General features: G+C 37.4%; 1 protein-coding gene across 1 annotated transcript in view; it reads right to left on the bottom strand.

The window, feature by feature from the left end:
* The window catches only part of LOC126249607 (cadherin-87A), a 782,263-nt gene that overhangs the window by 224,240 nt on the left and 533,967 nt on the right, over positions 1-24,056 (bottom strand). The window contains exons 6-9 of the mRNA XM_049951276.1: positions 23,620-23,748; positions 22,570-22,695; positions 11,088-11,222; positions 1,364-1,556 (exon numbers count right to left, since the gene is read on the bottom strand). Coding sequence (XP_049807233.1) covers positions 1,364-1,556; positions 11,088-11,222; positions 22,570-22,695; positions 23,620-23,748 — 583 coding nt within the window. The remainder of the gene's footprint in view (positions 1-1,363; positions 1,557-11,087; positions 11,223-22,569; positions 22,696-23,619; positions 23,749-24,056) is intronic.

The following is a 24,056-nucleotide window of genomic DNA, read 5'->3' as shown; positions in this document are numbered from 1 at the left end:
ACCAAATGTTAGCTATGATTAAGTTATGTTCTGTGCAAAATTCTACCAGGCAGCTTCCTCTTTCATTCCTTACACCCATTCCATATTCACCTATCACATTTCTTTCTCTTCCTTTTCCTATTATTGAATCTCTTTAGGGATTGCATTTTTGAAACTAGTGTCTTCTGGTCATGAGTGAAGCATCTGCCAAAGTAGTCTAATGCATGTGTATTTTGTTGGTGAATGCAATATGTTTTACGAAAGTTCTTCGCAAATTAAAAATGTGTGCCAGATTGAGACTCAAAATCAGAACCTTTGCCTTTCACGGCCAAGCCATCAACCAACTGAGCTACCCAAGTATGCTTTATGACCCATCCTTACAGTTTTACTTTCACCAGTACCTCATCTCCTACCTTTCAAACTTCCTTTCCTCCAGGAGGACTGGTCCCACAAGTTTTGCAGGAGAACTTCTGTGAAGTTTGAAGGGCAGAAGATGAGGTACTGGTGAAAGTAAAGCTGTGAGGAAATGTCATAAGTCATGCTTCGGTAGTTCTGTTGGTAGAGCACTTGCTCATGAAAGGAAAATGTCCACAGTACGAATCTTTGTCTGGCACAGTTTTAATCTGACAAGAATTTTTGTATCAGCACACACTCTACTGCAGAGTGAAAATTTTATCCCGGAATATGTTTTACTTCCATAACAAACTTATCATTGTATTTAACAAAGAAGAAAAACTAATATAATTAAGATTCCAATATGCTAAATTGTTTCTGTCAACACACATCTTAGCAACTTCAGCAGATGACTGCTTGGTATATTTACTAAAACTTTGAGCAGAGCTGCTGTGCAAGCTCTATTTAGCTGATACTTAGATTTCTAGAAGAGATTTACATTACAGGAATTGTAACAGGTCATTTTTTACTGGTGAACTGCAGACAGACATCAGATTATTCTTTCCTTGCACATAGTAAGCAAAATGAAAATGTTCATCCGTATCAGGACGTAAAATTAGATGTAACTAACTTCTGTGTAATGAACAGCATCCATTATTTGCATAGTAGCAAAACAACAGAAAGTTATCAAACATATAAATGTAGGACAGTAATAATAACAAATGAAATGAATCTGAATAAATGGAAAATTGTTATAAAACTTTCTGGCACACCAAAAATTGTGTGCCAAATTGGGACTCTAAAAATGATCCTTGCGTTTCCCAAGTTATGCTCGACAGGATATGGTGGGTAATGATTTTGCCACAACCAAAAAGTTGTTTCAAGGGTGAATGTATTTCATAACTGTGTGTACACCTGTGCAGAACAAAAGATTCAATTTTTGACTATCCATAAACAAAGGAAATAAAATATCTGGGCACATTGTACATACTTGTCACTAATTCATAAACAACCTTCCTAGGCTGTCCTCGATCACCATCTCGAGCCTGGACTGTCATTACAGGAGTTCCAATGGGAGCATCTTCTTTTACCACACCTGTGAGAGAGCCAAGAAACACTGGTGGAGTGTTCTGGACATCACCAACTCTCAGTTCCATTCCTGTACTGCTCTTGAAATGACCATCCTGCAAGCACACAGTAAATGATATATATAGCTTGAAAGATGTTGGTGAAATATAAAATGGTATACAGAAAGACAAAATATTTACAACCTATAAGAAGTTTTTGGCAGTGTACAGATACACAAACAAAGAGTTGAGAAATTTAGTGCTCCTTTGAAATTATATTTGTGTGTGTGTGTGTGTGTGTGTGTTGTGTGTGTGTGTGTGTGTGTGTGTGTGTGTATGTGCATGCATGTGTGTTTTACAGAACACAAAAAAAAAACTTAAATTATGATTGTCAAGTAACAGAAATGCAACTGTGACAGGGTGAGAAAGCATAGAACATCTAACTGATATAGTAAGAGAGGGGGGGAAAAAAAAATTCTGGCGTGCTTTTGGAAAATATAGCACCAATATATCCCACAAAATTTTGAACCTAAAAATGGTAAGTGACACAGGGCAAATGGTAGGATGAAAAGAGCTGATAACAGTTTGATTCCAGTTAATCAGTTCAGGTCACCAGTGAGGAAGTTTATTAGTGACTCTTATCAGTTTTGAAGATAATATTGTTTACACATTACTGAAACATGGGGCTCAAAAACAAATCTTGCATTCATCTTTGGAGAATGAGTAAATAAACAAATCAATAAATTCATTAAAGAGGAGAACATATGAAAGAAAGTCAATAGTAGAAGCTTCTGCATACCTCAGTGTTTCAGTGTATGTGTAGAAGAGATATTTGTGGAGTTGTAAACTTCAAGGTTGAAAAGAGCTGTATGAAAATTTCTCCATATATTAAGAAAAGAGAAAGGAAGTTTACAGAGTAACTGTTCTGAAGTTCTCAAATTTGTTCACGCGTTTCACAAATATAAAAGGAACTGTGAGTGAGGGAACGATGAAAACTATTTTGACACAATGAGAATGATAGATGTTAGCTTAAAATTGTTAGCTGAACAACCCTTTTGAGCATGTTTCTAAAAAAATTACTGCAATATATTAATAAGAGATATTGAAAGGTTCACACATATGCACATACTGATACATTTTAATATATAATATAATATAATATAATATAATAAAATTAAAATTATAGAGTATAGTACAATGAGAGGCAGGAAAACAGTGAATAAGATGGTACTGAAACTAAGTAGAGTAACTACACTGTGACTGATAATTCAGAAATTCTGAAGATTTTTAATAATCATTTCACTTAAGTACAGCATCAGAAATAGGGCGAAGTTAGTCTATTGAACAAGTAAGGGGAGATGTTGAAAACAAATTTCATGAAAATGTAAACAACTAGAGGTAGCACTGGCAACCTTCAATGAAATTAACAGAACTGTTAAGCAGTTTATACTGTTTTATTCATCATATCATTTGCGTAGTTGTAAGTAAAAAGTTCTCTTTTGGTGGGATAGTAAAACTTGTAATATTATCTCATAATCAGTATAGGGAGTTGAAAATCTTTCCAATAACAATTCATTCCCAGCTTGTTCTTTTTAGATGTATTTGAGAACAGGTCTGCACTACATGTATTTGTTGCTATGCATCAGTAGTTGTTCTAGTCTTCATTGCAGGTGGTTCACTGATGCTTATAGTTGTTTTGGTCAGTTTTACTAAAAAACTGCCAGTCATAATAAAAGCTACGTGAAGTAGAACTTGAACAGATATTTAATATGAATTAATCAGACTGCAATGAGTGTCTACAAACCATCTTCAAGCAAGCATTATGACAAGTATTCAGAACCAGATGACAGTGAATACAGTGAAAAAGATGATTATGTTGGTCCAGTAACAGGTAATACAAACTGCACTGAGATATGGAGAGAAGTTCTTAACAATCCATCAGTATTTATGTTCAGCTAATAGGTGTTATTGATGCTAAATGAAACAACAAGTTTACTGTTAGCAGTCACCATTTTATTTATTTCCACGACGCGTTTTGAAGCTTTAAACCTCCATCATTGGGTGGATTTACATTAGTTAGTATTACATGAGTGTGTGCGTTGCGTTACGATTTTTGGAGAAACTTGTGGCACTGCCTAGTGGAGAAACAAGACACTATTTCAGAATATGGTTTAGGATTACTTTTGACAAAAAATTAAACTAATGTCTAATGGTAAACTTTAATAAGTAAACTAGAGTACCTCCAGTGGTCACAGGTTCCTTTTGCTGTCATAACACATCACATGTATACTGCCACATTTGTAAACAAATATGGCGTCTGGAATCAGCTGGGTGCAAGGTTCGTATAGCAGAAGAGAAGACATAATCGCAAAGTGCAAAGAATATACATCGTAACAATATTACAGAATAATTGTTTAAAGCATTTGAAGGTGTTTGTTTTGAGGTGTCGAATGTATGTGCATGTACTTCAGGTGGTATATAAATCCAATTTTGAAAATTTAAAACAGCTAAACATTTGTACTCGTTTATACAATCAGGTGAAATTTTAAAATGGCTTAAACTTCATACTTGTTAATAACTATTAGGTGAAATGTTACAGACTTGAATTACAATGATCATATTGGCTACAGCAGTAAAATCATACATAGATGACACTCTTTGAAGAGAGAGAGAGAGAGAGAGAGAGAGAGAGAGAGAGAGAGTGATTATATGAGAGCAAACATTTACATGGCAAGGAGTCTCAAGATTACATGTTGCATATATTAGCTGCCTAAAGGTTGGGGTAATACATTGGTTAATGTTATAAAATATGCAAAAACAAAGATGACGTGACTTACCGAACAAAAGCGCTGGCAGGTCGATAGACACACAAACAAACACAAACAATATGCAGATAGATATATATTTGTGCCAGTAGTTTTAAGCTGACAAGGGGTACAAGCTGTTGGTGTGATGAATTACCTAAAACGGTGACTGGTAACAGTAAACTTATTGTTTCATTTAATGTCAGTAACAGTCACGGTAAAGCCTAACCTAAAAATGTTCGCATTTAATGTTATTGATGTATTTGTTGATTTTTTCCCCTGAAGATTTCCTTGAATTATAGCATTATTTGTTGAACAAACAGCTCTACATGCAAGACAGGAAATATAAAAATGTGAGGGAGGAAGATCAATCAGACTCCTAAGATGGAGGGATACGGTTGATGTTTTTACGAAGGTGTGTTCCTGCACATGTGGCCTTATTGTTTGCCATTAATAGAAAGTTATTGAAATACAGGTCCTTCCTACCCTTTATATTTTTGTGATCTGTTATGAGAAGGAGTAGATTTCACCGGTTATTGAGATATCTTTACTTTTCAGTCAACTCATTTCAACCTATGACTGACTATAAAATTAGAAAAGTTATGTTCCATTTCTATGTCATTATAAGCAATAATTATGTTCCAACAACAAGCCCTGCATCAACAAATCTGTTTTCAGGCAGTATATCAAACGGTAGAATCACAAGTATGATGTGAAAATTTGTGAATTTTGTGAAGTTAACAGAGCAGCTCTGACAATAAAAATTTGCTGCAACAAATCAGAGGAAAAAACAAAAAGGAGAGACAAGCTGAGCATCTGGAATTGTTTTGTACTTGATAGAAGCCTATTTGAAAAATAATATGGGCTTCACATAAAATATTATTTTATAATTTTGTAGCACTGCCAAATATGTTCTCTCACAGAAAAGAAATTACAATTTAGATGTTTGCAAGTGGAATGACAAAAGTGAAGTCCCACCACTTCTAACACACACCATGATGAAATTGTCAAAGTTATCAATCAAAATAACAAAGTTTCCACAAAACCTAATGCAGTGTCAGACTATTGCAACAGCATGTGTGGAATTGATTAGTCTGCCAAATCCTTTCCCATTGTTTAGTTCCGCAAAACACTGTTAAATGGTTGAAAATGCCAATTATACATGTTGTTGTTGTTGTGGTCTTCAGTCCTGAGACTGGTTTGATGCAGCTCTCCATGCTACTCTATCCTGTGCAAGCTTCTTCATCTCCCAGTCCCTACTGCAGCCTACATCCTTCTGAATCTGCTTAGTGTATTCATCTCTTGGTCTCCCTCTACGATTTTTACCCTCCAATACTAAATTGATGATCCCTCGATGTCTCAGAACATGTCCTACCAACCGACCCCTTCTTCTAGTCAAGTTGTGCCACAAGTTCCTGTTCTCCCCAATTCTATTAATACCTCCTCATTAGTTATGTGATCTACCGATCTAATCTTCAGCATTCTTCTGTAGCACCACAATTCGAAAGCTTCTTTCTTTTCTCGTCTAAACTATTTATCGTCCACGTTTCACTTCCATACATGGCTACACTCCATACAAATACTTTCAGAAACGACTTGCTGACATTTAAATCTAAACTCAATGTTAACAAATTTTTCCTCTTCAGAAACGCTTTCCTTGCCATTGCCAGTCTACATTTTATATTCTCTCCACTTCGACCTTCATCAGTTATTTTGCTCCCCAAATAGCTAAACTTCTTTACTACTTTAAGTGTCTCATTTCCTAATCTAATTCCCTCAGCGTCACCCGACTTAATTCGACTACATTCCATTATCCTCGTTTTGCTTTTGATGATGTTCATCTTATACCCTCCTTTCAAGACACTGTCCATTCCATTCAACTGCTCTACCAGGTCCTTTGCTGTCTCTGGCAGAGTTACAATTTCATCGGCGAACCTCAAAGTTTTTATTTCTTCTCCATGGATTTTAATTCCTACTCCAAATTTTTCTTTTGTTTCCTTTACTGTTTGCTCAATATACAGATTGAATAACATTGGGGATAGGCTACCACCCTGTCTCACTCCCTTCCCAACCACTGCTTCCCTTTCATGTCCCTCAACTCTTATAACTGCCATCTGGTTTCTGTACAAATTGTAAATAGCCCGTCGCTCCCAGTATTTTACCCCTGCCGCCTTCAGAATTTGAAAGAGAGTATTCCAGTCAACATCGTCAAAAGCTTTCTCTAAGTCTACAAATGCTAGAAATGTAGGTTTGCCTTTTCTTAATCTTTCTTCTAAAATAAGTCGTAGGGTCAGTATTGCCTCACGTGTTCCAACATTTCTCCGGAATCCAAACTGATCTTCCCCGAGGTTGGCTTCTACCAGTTTTTCCATTCGTCTGTAAAGAATTCGCGTTAGTACTTTGCAGCTGTGACTTATTAAACTGATAGTTCGGTAATTTTCACATCTGTCAACACCTGCTTTCTTTGGGATTGGAATTATTATATTCTTCTTGAAGTCTGAGGGTATTCCGCCTGCCTCATACGTCTTGCTCACCAGATGGTGGAGTTTTGTCAGGACTGGCTCTCCCAAGGCTGTCAGTAGTTCTAATGGAATGCTGTCTACTCCGGGGGCCTTGTTTCGACTCAAGTCTTTCAGTGCTCTGTCAAACTCTTCACGCCGTATCATATCTCCCATTTCATCTTCATCTACATCCTCTTCCATTTCCATAATATTGTCCTCAAGTACATTGCCCTTGTATAAACCCTCTATATACTCCTTCCACCTTTCTGCTTTCCCTTCTTTGCTTACAACTGGGTTTCCATCAAAGCTCTTGATATTCATGCAAGTGGTTCTCCTTTCTCCGAAGGACTCTTTAATTTTCCTGTGGGCAGTATCTATCTGACCCCTAGTGAGATAAGCCTCTACATCCTTACATTTGTCCTCTAGCCATCCCTGCTTAGCCATTTTGTACTTCCTGTCGATCTCATTTTTGAGACGTTTGTATTCCTTTTTGCCTGCTTCATTTACTGCATTTTTATATTTTCTCCTTTCGTCAATTAAATTCAATATTTCTTCTGTTGCCCAAGGGTTTCTACTAGCCCTCGTATTTTTACCTATTTGATCTGCTGCTGCCTGCACTATTTCATCCCTCAAAGCTACCCATTCTTTTTCTACTGTATTTCCTTCCCCCATTCCTGTCAATTGTTCCCTTGTGCTCTCCCTGAAACCCTGTACAACCTCTGGTTCTTTCAGTTTATCCAGGTCCCATCTCCTTAAATTCCCACCTTTTTGCAGTTTCTTCAGTTTTAATCTACAGTTCATAACCAATAGATTGTGGTCAGAGTCCACATCTGCCCCTGGAAATGTCTTACAATTTAAAACCTGGTTCCAAAATCTCTGTCTTACCATTATATAATCTATCTGATACCTTTCAGTATCTCCAGGGTTCTTCCAGGTATACAACCTTCTTTCATGATTCTTGAACCAAGTGTTAGCTATGATTAAGTTATGCTCTGTGCAAAATTCTACCAGGCGGCTTCCTCTATCATTTCTTAGCCCCAATCCATATTCACCTATGTTTCCTTCTATCCCTTTTCCTACTCTCGAATTCCAGTCATCCATGACTATTAAATTTTTGTCTCCCTTCACTACCTGAATAATTTTTTTTTATCTCATCATACATTTCATCAATTTCTTTGTCATCTGCAGAGCTAGTTGGCATATAAACTTGTACTACTGTAGTAGGCGTGGGCTTCTTGTCTATCTTGGTCACAATAATGCGTTCACTATGCTGTTTGTAGTAGCTTACCTGTACTCCTATTTTTTTCTTCATTATTAAACCTACTCCTGCATTACCCCTATTTGATTTTGTATTTATAACCCTGTATTCACCTGACCAAAAGTCTTGTTCCTCCTGCCACCGAACTTCACTAATTCCCACTATATCTAACTTTAACCTATCCATTTCCCTTTCTAAATTTTCTAGCCTATCTGCCCGATTAAGGGATCTGACATTCCACGATCCGATCTGTAGAACCCCAGTTTTCTTTCTTCTGATAACGACGTCCTCTCGAGTAGTCCCCACCCGGAGATCCAAATGGGGGACTATTTTACCTCCGGAATATTTTACCCAAGAGGACACCATCATCATTTAATCATACAGTAGAGCTGCATGCCCTTGGGAAAAATTACAGCTGTAGTTTCCCCTTGCTTTCAGCCGTTCACAGTACCAGAACAGCAAGGCCATTTTGGTTAGTGTTACAAGGCCAGATCAGTCAATCATCCAGACTGTTGCCCCTGCAACTACTGAAAAGGCTGCTGCCCCTCTTCAGGAACCACACGTTTGTCTGGCCTCTCAACAAATACCCCTCCGTTGTGTTTGCACTTACGGTACGGCTATCTGTATCGTGAGGCACACAAGCCTCCCCACCAATGGCAAGGTCCATGGTTCATGCGGGGGGTGGGGGGGTGGGGGGGAATTATACATATTATGGAAAAATATTTACACAGTATTACACGCAAACAAGTGGTGGCTCCATCAGATCTCCATCGTTTAGAGAGAACGTTCACTCAGGCAAGAATAAGGGATAAGACATTGGTCACTCTGAAGAAAAATGAACAGAAAGCAGGTTTCTTTGTTCACCTATCAACTACATCCATTCTCTACAAAATACTGTAAAGTGAATGGCAAAGGGTAATTCCCACTGTACTACATTTTAGGTCTTTTACAGTTCCATTTCCATATCAATTTTGGGAAGAATGATTGCTTAAATGCCTGAGTGTATGCTGAAATAGTCCAGTATTGTCTTCATGGACCCTACTGAAATGTTACCCAGGGGCTGTAGTATATTCCTAAACTCCTAACTTTTTGTCAATTGTTCAGACTTCATAAGTAGGCTTTCGTAGGGTACTGTCTCTCGTCATTCATCTGTCAGTTAGATTTTTTAGCATTTTTGTGGTGCTGTCCCCTGAGTCAAAAAGACCCTGCTCCATTTTTTGTATATGTGTTACCACAGTTACCCTTGTTTGACATTGACCACACACAATTTAGCAATATTCTGGGAAGGATATTATGTACAATCAGTTACTTTTAAGCACTGACTCATTACAATTGTGACTTATTGATTCTGAAACTGAAGGATATTATGTTTTTGCATTTTGTGGTCTGCACAGTTTCATATTTCTGAACATTTAAAACAAGTTGCTAGTCTTTGCACCCATTTGAAATCTCATCAAGATCTAACTGAATACTTCATTAAATAACTGTATCATCTGGAAAAAAGTTTGAGGTTACTGGTCACGTTTTCAGTGGGATCACTAATAACAGTATGAATAGTGAACATCCCTTAGGATATCTGAATTTGCACCTACATCTGTTGAACCTACCAGGAAATCTTCAGTCCAGTGAAAAATTTATTACATAGCACATACGATCACAATTTCATTATTAAGTGTTAGTATGGTATTGAGTCAAATGCTTTCCAGAAGTCAAGAAATATTGCATCCACCTGATGGTCTTAATCCATCTTTCTGGATGTCATGTTAGAGAAAAGTGAGTTGGGTTTACATGTCTATTGATCCTAGTATCCATGGTGCTTGGCCTGGATGATGTCACTTCTTGTGAATGGGTGTAGCCTGTGTTCTTTCCCAGCAACTGAGCACAGATTTTTGTCAAGGAATCTACAGTATATTATGGTTAAGGGAAGGGCTCACTCAGCTGAAAATTCTATATACTAGGTGAGAAGGATTTCATCATGGCATGGGGCTTCATTCAAGTCAGTTATTTCAGCTGTTTCTCAACACTACTAACACTAACTGCCTTATCACTCATTCTTCAGTGGTGCGAGTATTAAATTGGGCAGCCCTTCTGTGTCTACCTTGTAAAGCACCATTTGAAAATAGAGCTCAGAATTTCTATTTTTCCTTTGCAACCCTCATTTTTGGTTCCTGCATTACCTGTGAGTGTCTGGACACTAACTTTTGTGTCACTAATGGGCTTTCATATGATGAGAACTTCTCTGAGTTTTGTGAGAGGTCTTTCAATAAAATGCTATTACAGTAGTTGCTGGTAACATATTGAATTTTTTTTATATATATACATTCAAATGTGTTTCATTTAGGATCTCTCTCAGAGTCCTATGCTTTGTTTTACACCTATTGTGCAGTGGTCACTGTTTCTTTAAAAGTTTCTACATGGAGACTGTATATCATGGAGCACCCCTGGAAGCATGAACTGTTTTATTAGGTACTTGCATGTCCAATGCTTGGTCCTCAAAGCTAGCGTCACAGGCTTTTTAAATGCCCCTGCCCAGAGCTAAATGTTTAATTTCTTCCTTGAGACAAGACATTATTGCATCTTTATCTAGTTAAGTGAGAATATTCAGTAAATCTTTCTACTTGTTTTAGTTGCCCCTTGGAGGTCTGGCAATAACTGCTGTTACAACTGCCTCATAGTCACGAACGCCAGTCACTTATGCGTGAATTCAGAGGCAATAGTAGTCCATGAGAAGAAAACAAGGCTAATAAAATAGTTCAGAGTGTGCATTTGGTTAATCACATTACTACTGCCTAAATTGTGACGAACAGCTGATTCTTTATAAGAAAAATGCTTTAAGGCCCACCATCAATAAAATGACTTGATTTTTAATCACAATGGCTGTACACAGAAACTCATTTCATTTGAGTTGACTCACAGTTGGCACTTGCAGCCACACATTAAGGTAGGCTACAAGATAATTAACAGTCAACACTCAGCATGTTAAAGACACTCATACAACAGGTGACTCCTTACACATTAAATATCACCTTACTAGGCTCAAACTAAAATAGTGATTAGGAAGTAGCCTTGATACGACTTATCATACCTTAGCAACTAGCAGTAGTTGGTAGATTTGCTGCTCTGAATAATCCAGTGCCTGCTGGAGGACGATGGCTCCACTGAAACTTTTCTCACTTGCATTCAATGGCAGAACTCTGAACTTGGCACAGGAATCTGGAAACTGAAAAGAAATAGAACAGAACAAAAATTAATCTTTGCTAGATTTTGCTGATAAGAAAGCTAATCTAATCCTGCCAACTTGATTTAAGTAGCTGATCATTAGTTATGATTACTGAATTAATCTACACCCCCAATCTCACCAGTGTCAAAAGTCTGTATTATGGTGATGATTTATGACAACTGCTACACAGGACCACACTTTGATACATACAAGAAGAATAAAGTATCACAGCTGTACAGCAATTGGCTGACAATTTTTTATTGTAACAATTTTCATCCTTGCTGTTGAGTAGAACAGCTAGCAAACAAAACATGAATGTTCGCATTATGAACTTATTATAATACATTATGAACTTGTAATAAGTTCATTTCACAGTTTGCAACTAACGAAACAGAGAATGCTTAAATTAATACATAGAATACTCCAATAGTTGCAAGTTAGCTCTTTAATTCTCATATCCCTAATTTCTTTCTCACAAAACCTGAATATTTGTTGGATTAATTGTCTCAAGTTCTGACAAAGAGTCTGCATGAAGCTTGGAAATATTACCTAAGCTGTAGCTAACCTATACATTTTCAGTAAATTCCATCCAGGTATACAATATCAACAAAGTACAGAGGACAGTCTTTGAGAATTTGAAAATATGTGAGAGAGATATTGGTAGAGTGAAACTTTTGCACCAACTTGTGAGGAATACATGATGGTTCAAGTGGCATCATCTGTTCTTTGATGATTATCAAAGATTTTCAGTATTTATGCATGTCAAGGAGTAGAGGAGAGAAGTAGAGAAGGTGAAAGGACTATGGATGTGCACTGGTGGGACACAAGGCACATTTAGAGCTGGAGTGGGAGAAGGGAAGGGCTAGGCAGTGGAGAATAGGGGGTTACAGGGAGGAAGGATATGTTGCAGAGAGAGTTCCCACTTGCTCAGTTCAAGAAAACTGGTGTTGGTGAGAAGAATCCAGATAGCAAAGGCTGTGAAACAGTTGCTGAAATCAAGCACAGGTAGGCTTAGCAGCTGGGTGGCCAAGCTGTCTCTTGACTGCTGTCTGGCAATGGCAATTTATTTGAACAAATAGTTTGTTAGTGGTCATTCCAACATAGAATGCATAACACTGGTTGCAGCTAAGTTGATAGGTCACACAGCTGCTTTCACAGGTGGCCTTGCCTTTGATAGTGTAGGAGATCCCTGTGACAGGAGCAGAGTAGGTGGCTATGGGAAGATGTGTTAGACAGGACTTGCCTTTAGGTCTATTGCAGGGATATAGTCCATGGGCAAAGGTTAAGGAGCAGGAATAGAATAGGGGCAGACATGGATATCACATAAGAGTGGTGGGTGGTGGAACACCTCTGTGGGAAGGGTGGGAGGGTAGTGGAAAGGACATTTCTCATTTCAGGCCATGACAAGAGGTATTCATAACTGTGGTAGAGAACAAGATTCAGTTGCGTGTGCCCTGCACGGTACTGAGTAATGGAGGCTCTTTTGTGTCTGGACAGTGAGTATGTGCTTGATGGTAGCTGACTGGGGAGACAAGAGATGGGAGATCTGTTCCTGGAAAAGGTGGGAAGGCTAATGTTGCTCTGTGAAGGCCTCAGTGGGGCCCCTGACACATCTGAAGTGGCTTGTTGGGCTGAGGAGAATTAGGTGAAGCAATCAGTGGGGGCATTGAGGTTCAGGAGCAATGTAGATAAGGTGTCCTCTCCATCAGTTCAGATAAAGAAGGTGTCATCAATGAATCTGAACCAGATGAGCAATTCATCTAGATGGCCCATGAATAAGTTCACATAGGTTGGATACCTACTCATTTCTGTAGCATGAGTCTGCTTGTAAATGAGGCCTTCAAAGGAGAAGTAATAGTGTCTGAGGATATGGTTGGTAATCACCAGAAGGAGAGTGTAGGTTTGGAGTCAGTTGCGCATTGGGAAATATAGTGTTCAACAGCAGCAAGGCTATGGGCTTTGGTGCCCTTTGCTGTACCTTGGGGGCTGTTGTCAGTGAGAATTAATTTAGTTTATCAATCATATATGAAAAAAGAGCTGTAAACACATGGGGTGGGTTTTTATGACTTAAAATACTGGAACATTATTACTAAAATGACCTGTAAATATCAATAAAAGTACATAAAAAGTATATAAAACATATGTAAAGAGAGTTACAAGAGTAATGGAAAACTTTATATGAGATTGAAACTGAAATTACTAAAAGGATAATAATCTAAAATTACTACATTTTTATTCAAGAAATCTCATTGTATGAATGTGTGCGAAAAATGTTGCATAACCATCTTAGAGCTATTGCAGTATATGAGAGTCTTTAAGCAGAAATCAAACAATGGAAAATCCATGATGTAATGTAACAATAACATAAAAAGGAAAGTTGCTTCTCACCATATAGCGGAGATGCTGAGTCGCAGATGGGCACAACAATAAGACTGTCACAAATATAGCTTTCGGCCAACTAGACCGCTTTCGGCCAGCGAGACCTTTGTCAAAATTAGATGACCTCAGTTGCCTGAGACTTTTTTGCCCGAGACTACAGTCATGTGTGTGTGAGCTGCACTTCTGGGAGTGTGTACGTGTGTGTTTGTCGTCTAATTTTGACAATGGCCTTACTGGCAAAAAGCTGTATTTGTGACAGTATTTTTGTTGTGCCTATCTGTGACTCAGTATCTCCGCTAAATGGTCAGTAGCAACTTTCCTTTTCACAGTCTTTAAGCAGAGGTTCTAAACTGAGGAATGTGCATCGTCAGAAAAAACATGCTACTAGTTAGAAAACCTTCCAATATTTATTGAAAATGAAAGTGAGAGAATTGAAAAATATACTAACTGTGATAAAATATCACAAAAAAAGAATCAGTCAAACATCTCTATTAAAAATCTCAATAATTAGACTTAAGAAGAAAATACAGGCCTCATCAATATCTGTGCAGGCTTCCAGTCTTTACGTGAAAACGATAGTGGTCTCCTGGTCAGCATTTCTGATCTACATCTACGTCTGCATCTATAGCTATACTCTGTAAACAACCATGACATGCATGGCAGAGTTATGTCCCACTGCAACAGTTATTAGGGTTTCTTCCCATTCCATTCACATACAGAGTGCAGGAAGAATGATTGTTTGAATGCCTTTGTGTGTGCATAATTATTCTAATCTTATCCTCACGATCTCTATGTGAGTGATACATAGGGGGTTGCAGTATATTCCAACAGTCATTATTTAAAGCCTTTTCTTGAAACTTTGTTAGTAGACTTTCTCAGGATACTTTAAGTCTATCTTCAAGAGTCACCCAGTTCAGTTCCTTCAGTATCTCTGTGGCACTCTCCCATGGATCAAACAAACCTGTGACCATTTGTGCTGTCCTTTTGTCTGTATACATTCAATATCCACAGTTAGTCCTATTTGGTACACTTACCACACACTTGAGCAATATTGTGGGATGAGTCACATGAGTGATTTGTAAGCAATCTCCTTTATAGACTGATTGCACTTCACCAGTATTTTACCAATAAACTAAAGTTTATCACCTGCTTTACCCACAACTGAGCCTCTATGATCATTCCATTTCGTATCTCTACAAAGTGTTACACCCAGGTATTTACACGAGTTGGCCGATTCCAACAGTGGCTCATTGTTATTACAGTCATAGGACACTATGTTTTCTTTATTTTCATTTTGTGAAGTGCACAATTTTACATTTCTGAACATTTAAAGAAAGTTACCAATATCTGCAACACTTTGAAATCCTATCAAGATCTGAATAATTATTTATGCAGCTTCTTTCAGATAGTACTTCATCACAGATAATTGCACCATCTGCAAAAAGTCTGGGGATACTATTAATATTGTCTCCAAGGTCATTAATATACAACATGAACAGGAAGTCTCCCAACACACTTCCCTGGGGCACACCAGAAGTTACTTCTACATCTGACGATGACTCTCCATCTGAGATAACATGCTGCATCCTGACCTAACAAAAAGTACTCAATCCAGTCACTAATTTCACTTGATACCTTATGTGATCGTACTTTTGACAATAAGCGTATGCGTGGTACTGAGTAAAATGCTTTTAAGAAATCAAGAAATATTGCATCTACCTGACTGCCTCGATCCAAAGCTTTCAATATGTTATGTGAGAAAAGTGCGAATGCGAGTTGGGTTTCACATGATTGATGTTTTCAGACTTCATACTGGCTGGCATTGATGTCATTGTGTTCAAGATACCTCATTATGTGTGAGCTCAGAATATGTTCTAATATTCTATAGCACATCAATGTGAAGGATATTGGCAGTAGCTTTGTGGATCACTAGTACTAACCTTCTTGTAGACGGGTGTGACCTGTGCTTTTTTCCAAGAACTGTCCATGGATTTTTGTTCATGGGATCTATGAAAGATTATAGTTTGAAGAAGGGCTGGCTCAACTGCAAACTAAGTAAAGAATCTGATAGAGACTCCATCAGGCCCTGGAGCTTTGTTCAATTTTAAAGATTTCAGCTGTTTGTCAACACCACTGACACTAATGCTTATTTCACTCCTCTTTTCAGTGGTGCAACGATAAATTAGGGCAATTCTCCTGTGTTTTCCTTTGTAAAGGAGCATTTGAAATGAGATTAACCATTTCAGCTTTTGCTTTGCTGCCTTCAGTTCCAGTTCCTGTTTCATTCGCTAGGGACTGGATACTGACTTTGATGCCACTAGGAGCCTTTACATATGACCACAATTTCTTTGGATTTTGTGAAATATCTTCTGATAATATTCTGCTATGGTGGTCACTGAAGGCATCATGCATTGCACTCTTGACATACAAATGAATTTTGTTCAGTATCTCTCTATCTATAGCCCTATGCTTTGTTTTACACCAATTATGCAGTAACCTCTGTTTCTTTACAGTGACTGCATACCATGGAGAGTCCCTCCCATTATGAACTGTTCTACTGTGTACCTTTCTATCCAGTGCATGATCAACTATTCTTTCAAAGTTGAGCCATAGTTTCTCTACATGCTCCTGCCATGTCCTGAAAGTTTCAAATTCCTCACTGAGCCGGCCGCGGTGGCCGAGCGGTTCTAGGCGCTTCAGTCCGGAACCGCGCGACTGCTACGGTCGCAGGTTCGAATCCTGCCTCGGGCATGGATGAGTGTGATGTCCTTAGGTTAGTTAGGTTTAAGTAGTTCTAAGTCTAGGGGACTGATGACCTCAGATGTTAAGTCCCATAGTGCTCAGAGCCATTTGAACCATTTTTTTTCCTCATTGAGATATGACACTACTGATACTTTATCTAGTTTACTGAAAAACATATATCTTTCTGCTTGTTTTAGTGTCCTGTGTACTTCACTAATCATTGTTGCCACAATCACATTGTGATCACTGATACCGGTTTTGATGTGGACATCCTCAAAGAGGTCAGGTCTATTTTTGGCAGTAGGTCCAAAATATTCTCAACAAGAGTGAGGTTCCTAACTCAAGGCACTTTGTAATGTTGCACAGCCACCATAAACAAAACTGTAGTTTTCCAATTACTTGTTGGATGATTAAAGCCTCCAGTGACAATCACAGTATGATTGGGGAACTTACATACAAGTGAACTGAGGTTTCCTCTAAAATTTTCAGTTACATCAGGAGATGAGTCTGGTGGGCAGTAAACGCTCCAATTATCATTTTATGCCTACCCCTGACACTGAGTCTTGCCCAGACAATCTCACATGTAGTTTCAACTTCTATCTTAGTGGATTTGAGTTTCTTGTCTATTGTGACAAATACACCACCTCCATTTCCCATCTGCCTATGTTTTCAATATAGACTGAAATTTTCCACAACAATCTCACTGCTATCAATTTCAGGTTACACAAGCTTTCTGTACCTAGCATTATGTTAGCTTCACTGCTTTTCATGAGCACTTCAAATCCTGGCACTTTGTTGCAAATGCTTCGGCAGTTAATTATTAGGATTTTAATATTTTCACCTCTGGGAGGCATTTCTTTCAGTCTTACACTGATACTTTTCGGTTTCCTAGAGCTATCGTTATCTGTGTTCGATGGTGTCACCTAATCTAAAAAATCTCTTGGGTGCACTCCACACAATTTCAGATGTCAGAAATTATGTTGGGAAAAAAGGATGATTCCCTAAAGTACAAGACTTTATTGATAGATTTTACTGAATCCATGACAATCTGACAAACATTATAATTTCAAGAGTAATACAGATGTTGTAAGGTGAACATTTTGATCTAACTGGCTGTGATTATATCCATGGCTGGTTTATTCTAAAGCTGTTAATTGTACGCTTTGTAAATTGTATGTGGTGCTGTGGCCACTTATAATGGATTACAGTCATCACGGTGCACTTATAATTTGCAACATTTTCAAAAAGTTTCATGAATCTGCAAAAATATCTATGAATTTCAAAAGGCATCAAAATGCAACTGAAAAGTCACCTAATTTTTCTAGCATTATGACAAACAAAATATGACTGTGAAAGAGCTCATCAGTGAGAATTTTGAAAAAGCAGTAAAAACTAATTGCACGAAGATGAAATCAGTTTTTCTAGCATAGTGTTTGGTGCTTTCTTCTGCACATTTACCAGGAAGTTGCCCAGTGCTTTATTACTCATTCCATTACTCAATTTTTACAGCTTCAGTACATCTTGTAATGCCGACAGAATGACTATCTCAAACAGGTGACTTCACTTTAAAAAGAAGAACAAATTAAAGTGCTGTTTTTGATTATTTATTGCAATATAGCATACAGCAAGGCATAAAACATAGCAGAAACATTTTGAAAGTGTCCCTAAAAATGTCTCAGAAAACCCAAAATGATTTAGACTCTCAAACAAACTGTACAGTTCTATATTTTGCAATATCCTACAGCTTGTTTGTGGTGGTAACATGATATAGTTTACACATAAATTGATTTGAAAAATAATGTTGAAGCTTGTGGTAGTGGTTCAAAAGTGCAAAATGTGGGAAATGTTATCCATACAAAATTTTTGATGGCAGGAAAGCAGTTAATTGAGAGAATAGTGCTCGCTACAAGACCAACAGAAAACAACGTACAGGGAGGGAAAATGTAAAATCTGGAAATGAAAAAACAGGTTTTACTGTAACTACTCTGTTACATTTTTTTATCTGTATTACACTAGCCGCATCCTAAAACTGTAATGTAGAAATAAGTAGGAGAAAATGATGAGCAGATAACAATGTCATCAAAATTACTAAATAATGTGTGTTGTTTGTTGTTGTGGTCTTCAGTCCTGAGACTGGTTTGATGCAGCTCTCCATGCTACTCTATCCTGTGCAAGCTTCTTCATCTCCCAGTACCTACTGCAACCTACATCCTTTTGAATCTGCTTAGTGTATTCATCTCTTTGTCTCCCTCAACGATTTTTACCCCCCACACTGCCCTCCAATGCTAAACTGATGATCCCTTGATGCCTCAGGACACGTCCTACCAACCGATCCTTTCTTCTAGTCAAGTTGTGCCACAAACTTCTCTTCTCCCCAATCCTATTCAACACTTCCTCATTAGTTATGTGATCAACCCATCCAATCTTCAGCATTCTTCTGTAGCACCACATTTCGAAAGATTCTATTCTCTTCTTGTTCAAAATATTTATCATCCATGTTTCACTTCCATACATGTCTACACTCCATACAAATACTTTCAGAAACGACTTCCTGAGACTTAAATCTGTACTCAATGTTAACAAATTTCTCTTCTTTAGAAATGCTTTCCTTGCCATTGCCAGTCTAGATTTTATATCCTCTCTACTTCGACCATCATCAGTTATTTTGTTCCCCAAATAGCAAGACTCCTTTACTACTTTAAGTGTCTCATTTCCTAATCTAATTCCCTCAGCATCACCTGATGTAATTCGACTACATTCCATTATCCTTGTTTTGCTTTTGTTGATGTTCATCTTATGTCCTCCTTTCAAGACACTATCCATTCCGTTCAACTTCTCTTCCAAGTCCTTTGCTGTCTCTGACAGAATTACAATGTCATCGGCAAACCTCAAAGTTTTTATTTCTTCTCCATGGATTTTTTTTTTTTCAATTCAATTCAATACAATTTTTATTATCACATAACATGCCTTATACAATCAAAGATTGTGACATAGGTGACTTGTCAGTTTTACACTATATATAACAATACTAAAAATAGACAATAAATTAATAATATATATGGTGTAACATCTTCAAAGAGGTATTTTAATTACAATTATAATGCATTGTTGGCAGGTCATCCATATCTTTCCATATTTTATTTACAAATTTCATCCCCATATAGTATGGGGTTTTTTCATATGATTTTAATCGGTGGGTAGGTAACATGTAGCTCATTCTATGTCTAGTATCATATTGATGCAAGAAGAAGTTGTCCTCAAAAAGTTGTGGGTTTCCTTTTGTGAAAGTGAGAGTTTCATAGATGTATATGCTTGGAGTGCTCATTAGATCCAGTTTTACAAATAAAGGTTTGCAGTGTTGCTTTGGTTTTGATCCCACCATTGCTCGGATGATTCTTTTTTGTAGTCTAAAAGCTCTAAGTAAATTTGTTTTTCAGACCCCCCAGAAAGTTATACTATACCTAATGACTGAAACAAAATATGCATTATATACAGTTTTTCTTACAGCTAAATCAGTAATACTATACAAGATATTCATAATACATACAAGGCTATTCACTCGACCCAGTAGGTTGTCCACATGGTGACTCCATAACAGGTTTTTATTGACTAACATGCCAAGGAACTTCACACAGTCTGCAGTCTCTAATTTTTTGTCCATATACCTTATTTCACTTATAGACTGTGCAGATTGTTTTGTGGTAAAATGAACAATTTCTTTTTTTGTAAAATTTAATGTCAAGTTATTGTTTTTGACCCATGCCTCCACTTCCCCAAGTGTTTGTTCAATATGACGAATTAGGTCTACCTCATTTTTACAACAGACTACAGCTGTTGAGTCATCTGCATAGAGGATAGTATCAGACTGGACCTGATTTTAATACCTACTCCAAATTTTTCTTTTGTTTCCTTCACTGCTTGTTCAATATACAGATTGAATACATCGGGGAGAGGCTACAACCCTGTCTCACTCCCTTCCCAACCACTGCTTCCCTTTCATGTCCCTCAACTCTTATAACTGCCATCTGGTTTCTGTACAAATTGTAAATAGCTTTTCGCTCCCTGTATTTTACCCCTGCCACCTTCAGAATTTGAAAGAGAGTATTCCAGTCAACATTGTCAAAAGCTTGCTCTAAGTCTACAAATGATAGAAACGTAGGTTTGCCTTTCCTTAATCTAGCTTCTACGATAAGTTGTAGAGTCAGTATTGCCTCACGTGTTCCGATATTTCTACGGAATCCAAACTGATCTTCCCCGAGGTCGGCTTCTATCAGTTTTTCCATTCATCTGTAAAGAATTCGCGTTAGTATTTTGCAGCCGTGACTTATTAAACTGATAGTTTGGTAATTTTCACATCTGTCAACACCTGCTTTCTTTGGGATTGGAATTATTATATTCTTCTTGAAGTCTAAAGGTATTTCGCCTGTCTCATACATCTTGCTCACCAGATGGTAGAGTTTTGTCAGGACTGGCTCTCCCAAGGCTGTCAGTAGTTCTAATGGAATGTTGTCTACTCCCGGGGCTTTGTTTCGACTCAGGTCTTTCAGTGCTCTGTCGAACTCTCCACGCAGTATCATATCTCCCATTTCATATTCATCTACATCCTCTTCCATTAACAAAATATTGTCCTCAAGTACATCGCCCTTGTATAGACCCTCTATATACTCCTTCCACCTTTCTGATTTCCCTTCTTTGCTTACAACTGGGTTTCCATCTGAGCTCTTGATATTCATACAAGTGGTTCTCTTTTCTCCAAAGGTCTCTTTAATTCTCCTGTAGGCAGTATCTATCTGACCCCTAGTGAGATAAGCCTCTACATCCTTACATTTGTCCTCTAGCCATCCCTGCTTAGCCATTTTGCACTTCCTGTCGATCTCATTTTTGAGACGTTTGTATTCCTTTTTGCCTGCTTCATTTACTGCATTTTTATATTTTCTCCTTTCATCAATTAAACTCAATATTTCTTCTGTTACCCAAGGATTTCTACTAGCCCTCGTCTTTTTACCCACTTGATCCTCTGCAGCCTTCACTATTTCATTCCTCAGAGCTACCCATTCTTCTTCTACTGTATTTCTTTCCCCATTCCTGTCAATTGTTCCCTTATGCTCTCCCTGAAACTCTCTACAACCTCTGGTTCTTTCAATTTATCCAGGTTCCATCTCCTTAAATTCCCACCTTTTTGCAGTTTCTTCGGTTTTAATCTACAGTTCATAACCAAATGCGTGTATTGACATGAAAACCTGCAGGCACCCCTGCATGGACTGGACAAATAAACTACTTAAGCAGAAAACTAGCAAGAGTACTATTTCTGTTACAAACTAAAGCAAAATATCAGTTACAAGCTGCTGTTGTACTCTTATTACACTTTCTTCCACTCACACCTGAACCATGGGATACCATTGTAAGGAAAAGTATCACAGTCAGCTTACATTTTCCAATAACAGAAGAAACCCATCAGGTGTATTCCACGTATGCTTCCTAGAGAAATGTGTGCAAATCAGTTCATATCACTTAACATTATGACAGTCCGAACTTCTACTTCTATAGTTCTTTAAATTATGTCAAAGAAAATACACAAACTTAGACTAAGAAATAATGTTCATTTGCATAAGACAAGAAATAGCCACAAGGTACACTTACCACAATCAAGATTTTCTCACATTCACAATAGGTCACAATAGGCATAAATGTATGAACTTGAAATTCTTCAACAAATTGCTAAAAACAGTGACCTTGACTCTCTTACAAAAGATTTAAAAAGTTCTGGAAACTTGACCAAAAGAGCATGAATTCTACTCAGTGGAAAAATTCATGGAGAATGATGTACAAAAACTGTGCTTCGAATAGCCATAAGCATTTGTAAATATCTGTATTTGTATTTGTATATGTGCAAATGTATGTAATTAATATATGATTAGATTTAAGCATTTACCTATATACAAATCTGTATTATCAGTTGTGTTCGTTGAGAAAGCCAGTTGCTTGTAAAAATACTGAACATTTTATAATAAAAATTCTAAAATTTCTAGGCATTTTAGTGGGTAGCCTTGATAATTACCTATAAAGCCAAAAGAGGCTATGCCTAATATAAGTAGTTCTGAAATAGAATCTAATGTTATTACCTCAGAGTCTTCCAGTATGGGGAAACTCTAATAATTATGTTAATCACAGAGAATACTATAAATAAATTATTACTTTGTCATTTACAATTACAAGATTTTTATACCTGTGGAAGATTGTGGCACGTCACTTCTAGCACTTCACCGATCACATCAGGATCTTCAACTTGAATTCCACTGAAGACAGTGTTACCCACAGGTGTGTCTTCTGGAACAACCACTTCATAGGGCTCCTGTAAAAGATAAGAATCGGTATACCGTTCCTGTGAGAAACATAGAAAATGAAAAAACTAATAACTAAGCAAAATATCCACGGGTGTACTGTCGGTCTACAGTGTCCAACGGGCACAATATTTCGGCGATCATACATGTTGCCATCATCAGGTGAACTGAAGAACTGATACTTTCATCGCTTAGTTATTAGTTTTTTCATTTTCTGTGTTTTGTGTTAATGTAACAATTACGGAAAGCAGAAAAAGAAAACTTTAATGCTGATTACATAAAATCGGTTAAAAATCATTTATAAAGGAAACTTCAAACTTCCCAAACATGAGCAGGGTGTACTTTGTAAACTTCCAGTCTGGCTATAGTTGACAGAATTTCAAATTAGTGAAGAGTAAACTAAATAAAGTTTTCTTACTTCAAGAAGCAGTCAATTCAACATGCACAGTTCCAGAAGAATTTATTTAAAGAATTTGAATTTCAGGCAGTTACTTGTCATGACATGTTATTTAAACAGCCATCTGTTTTTCCCTTTTGTTTCCTCCAGTAAATTTCCTTGGCCAGGGGTCATGAGCAACTTTCCCTGTATCCTTAACCATTCCCAGTCTCTTTTATTCTCTTTGTGCCAGAAGAAGAAGAAGAAGAAGAAGAAGCCCCTAGTGTGTGTGTGTGTGTGTGTGTGTGTGTGTGTGTGTGTGTGTGTGTGTGTGATATGTGCATGCACAGGCATGTGTATGTATGTATCTGCTCCCAATCTGTGGATAGATTATCTTCCACATCATTGATATTTAAATTCGCTGGTCACTTTATGTTGCATGTATCTTGGGCCACTGATCACTTTCATAGAAATACAGTTTAAAAGCATATTCTCTCTGAGACAGAATTTCAGGCAATGGTCTGCTGTCTTGCCTACATATATCCATAAATCTACTTACACCTTTAAAAACTGGCGGATTGTCATTCTCATCAACAATGATGATGGTGACTGGCACTGTAACTATGTTGTTATTCCCATCTTCCACTTCATCTTCCAGTGTCACGAACAGCTTCAGGGTGTCATTTACCTGTCGCAAGGAAGGGCACTCAGTGTAAGTACTATCATCAAGAGTATAATAATTAATACATAGAGGTGTATGTGTTAATTTCACATATTATTTTATACTATTATTTACCTAAACAGTTATAAGAACAAACTTTTACTAAAAATTACTTAGATGTTTGACATTCATGAGACAATGATCAAATTCTCCAAAATTCTGATAGTGAGCATAGTCAAGCAAGAAATCAGAAATTTAAAATAAAAGTCTTATATTTCTAATTGGATTATAAACCTTTTCTGGATTATTGGCATAACACATTACAATAACATAAA

Source organism: Schistocerca nitens, chromosome 1 (assembly GCF_023898315.1).
Source record: "Schistocerca nitens isolate TAMUIC-IGC-003100 chromosome 1, iqSchNite1.1, whole genome shotgun sequence".
Taxonomy (NCBI): Eukaryota; Metazoa; Arthropoda; class Insecta; order Orthoptera; family Acrididae; genus Schistocerca; species Schistocerca nitens.
Note: the sequence above shows the minus strand (reverse complement) of the source record. Positions and strands in the feature narration are given on the sequence as shown.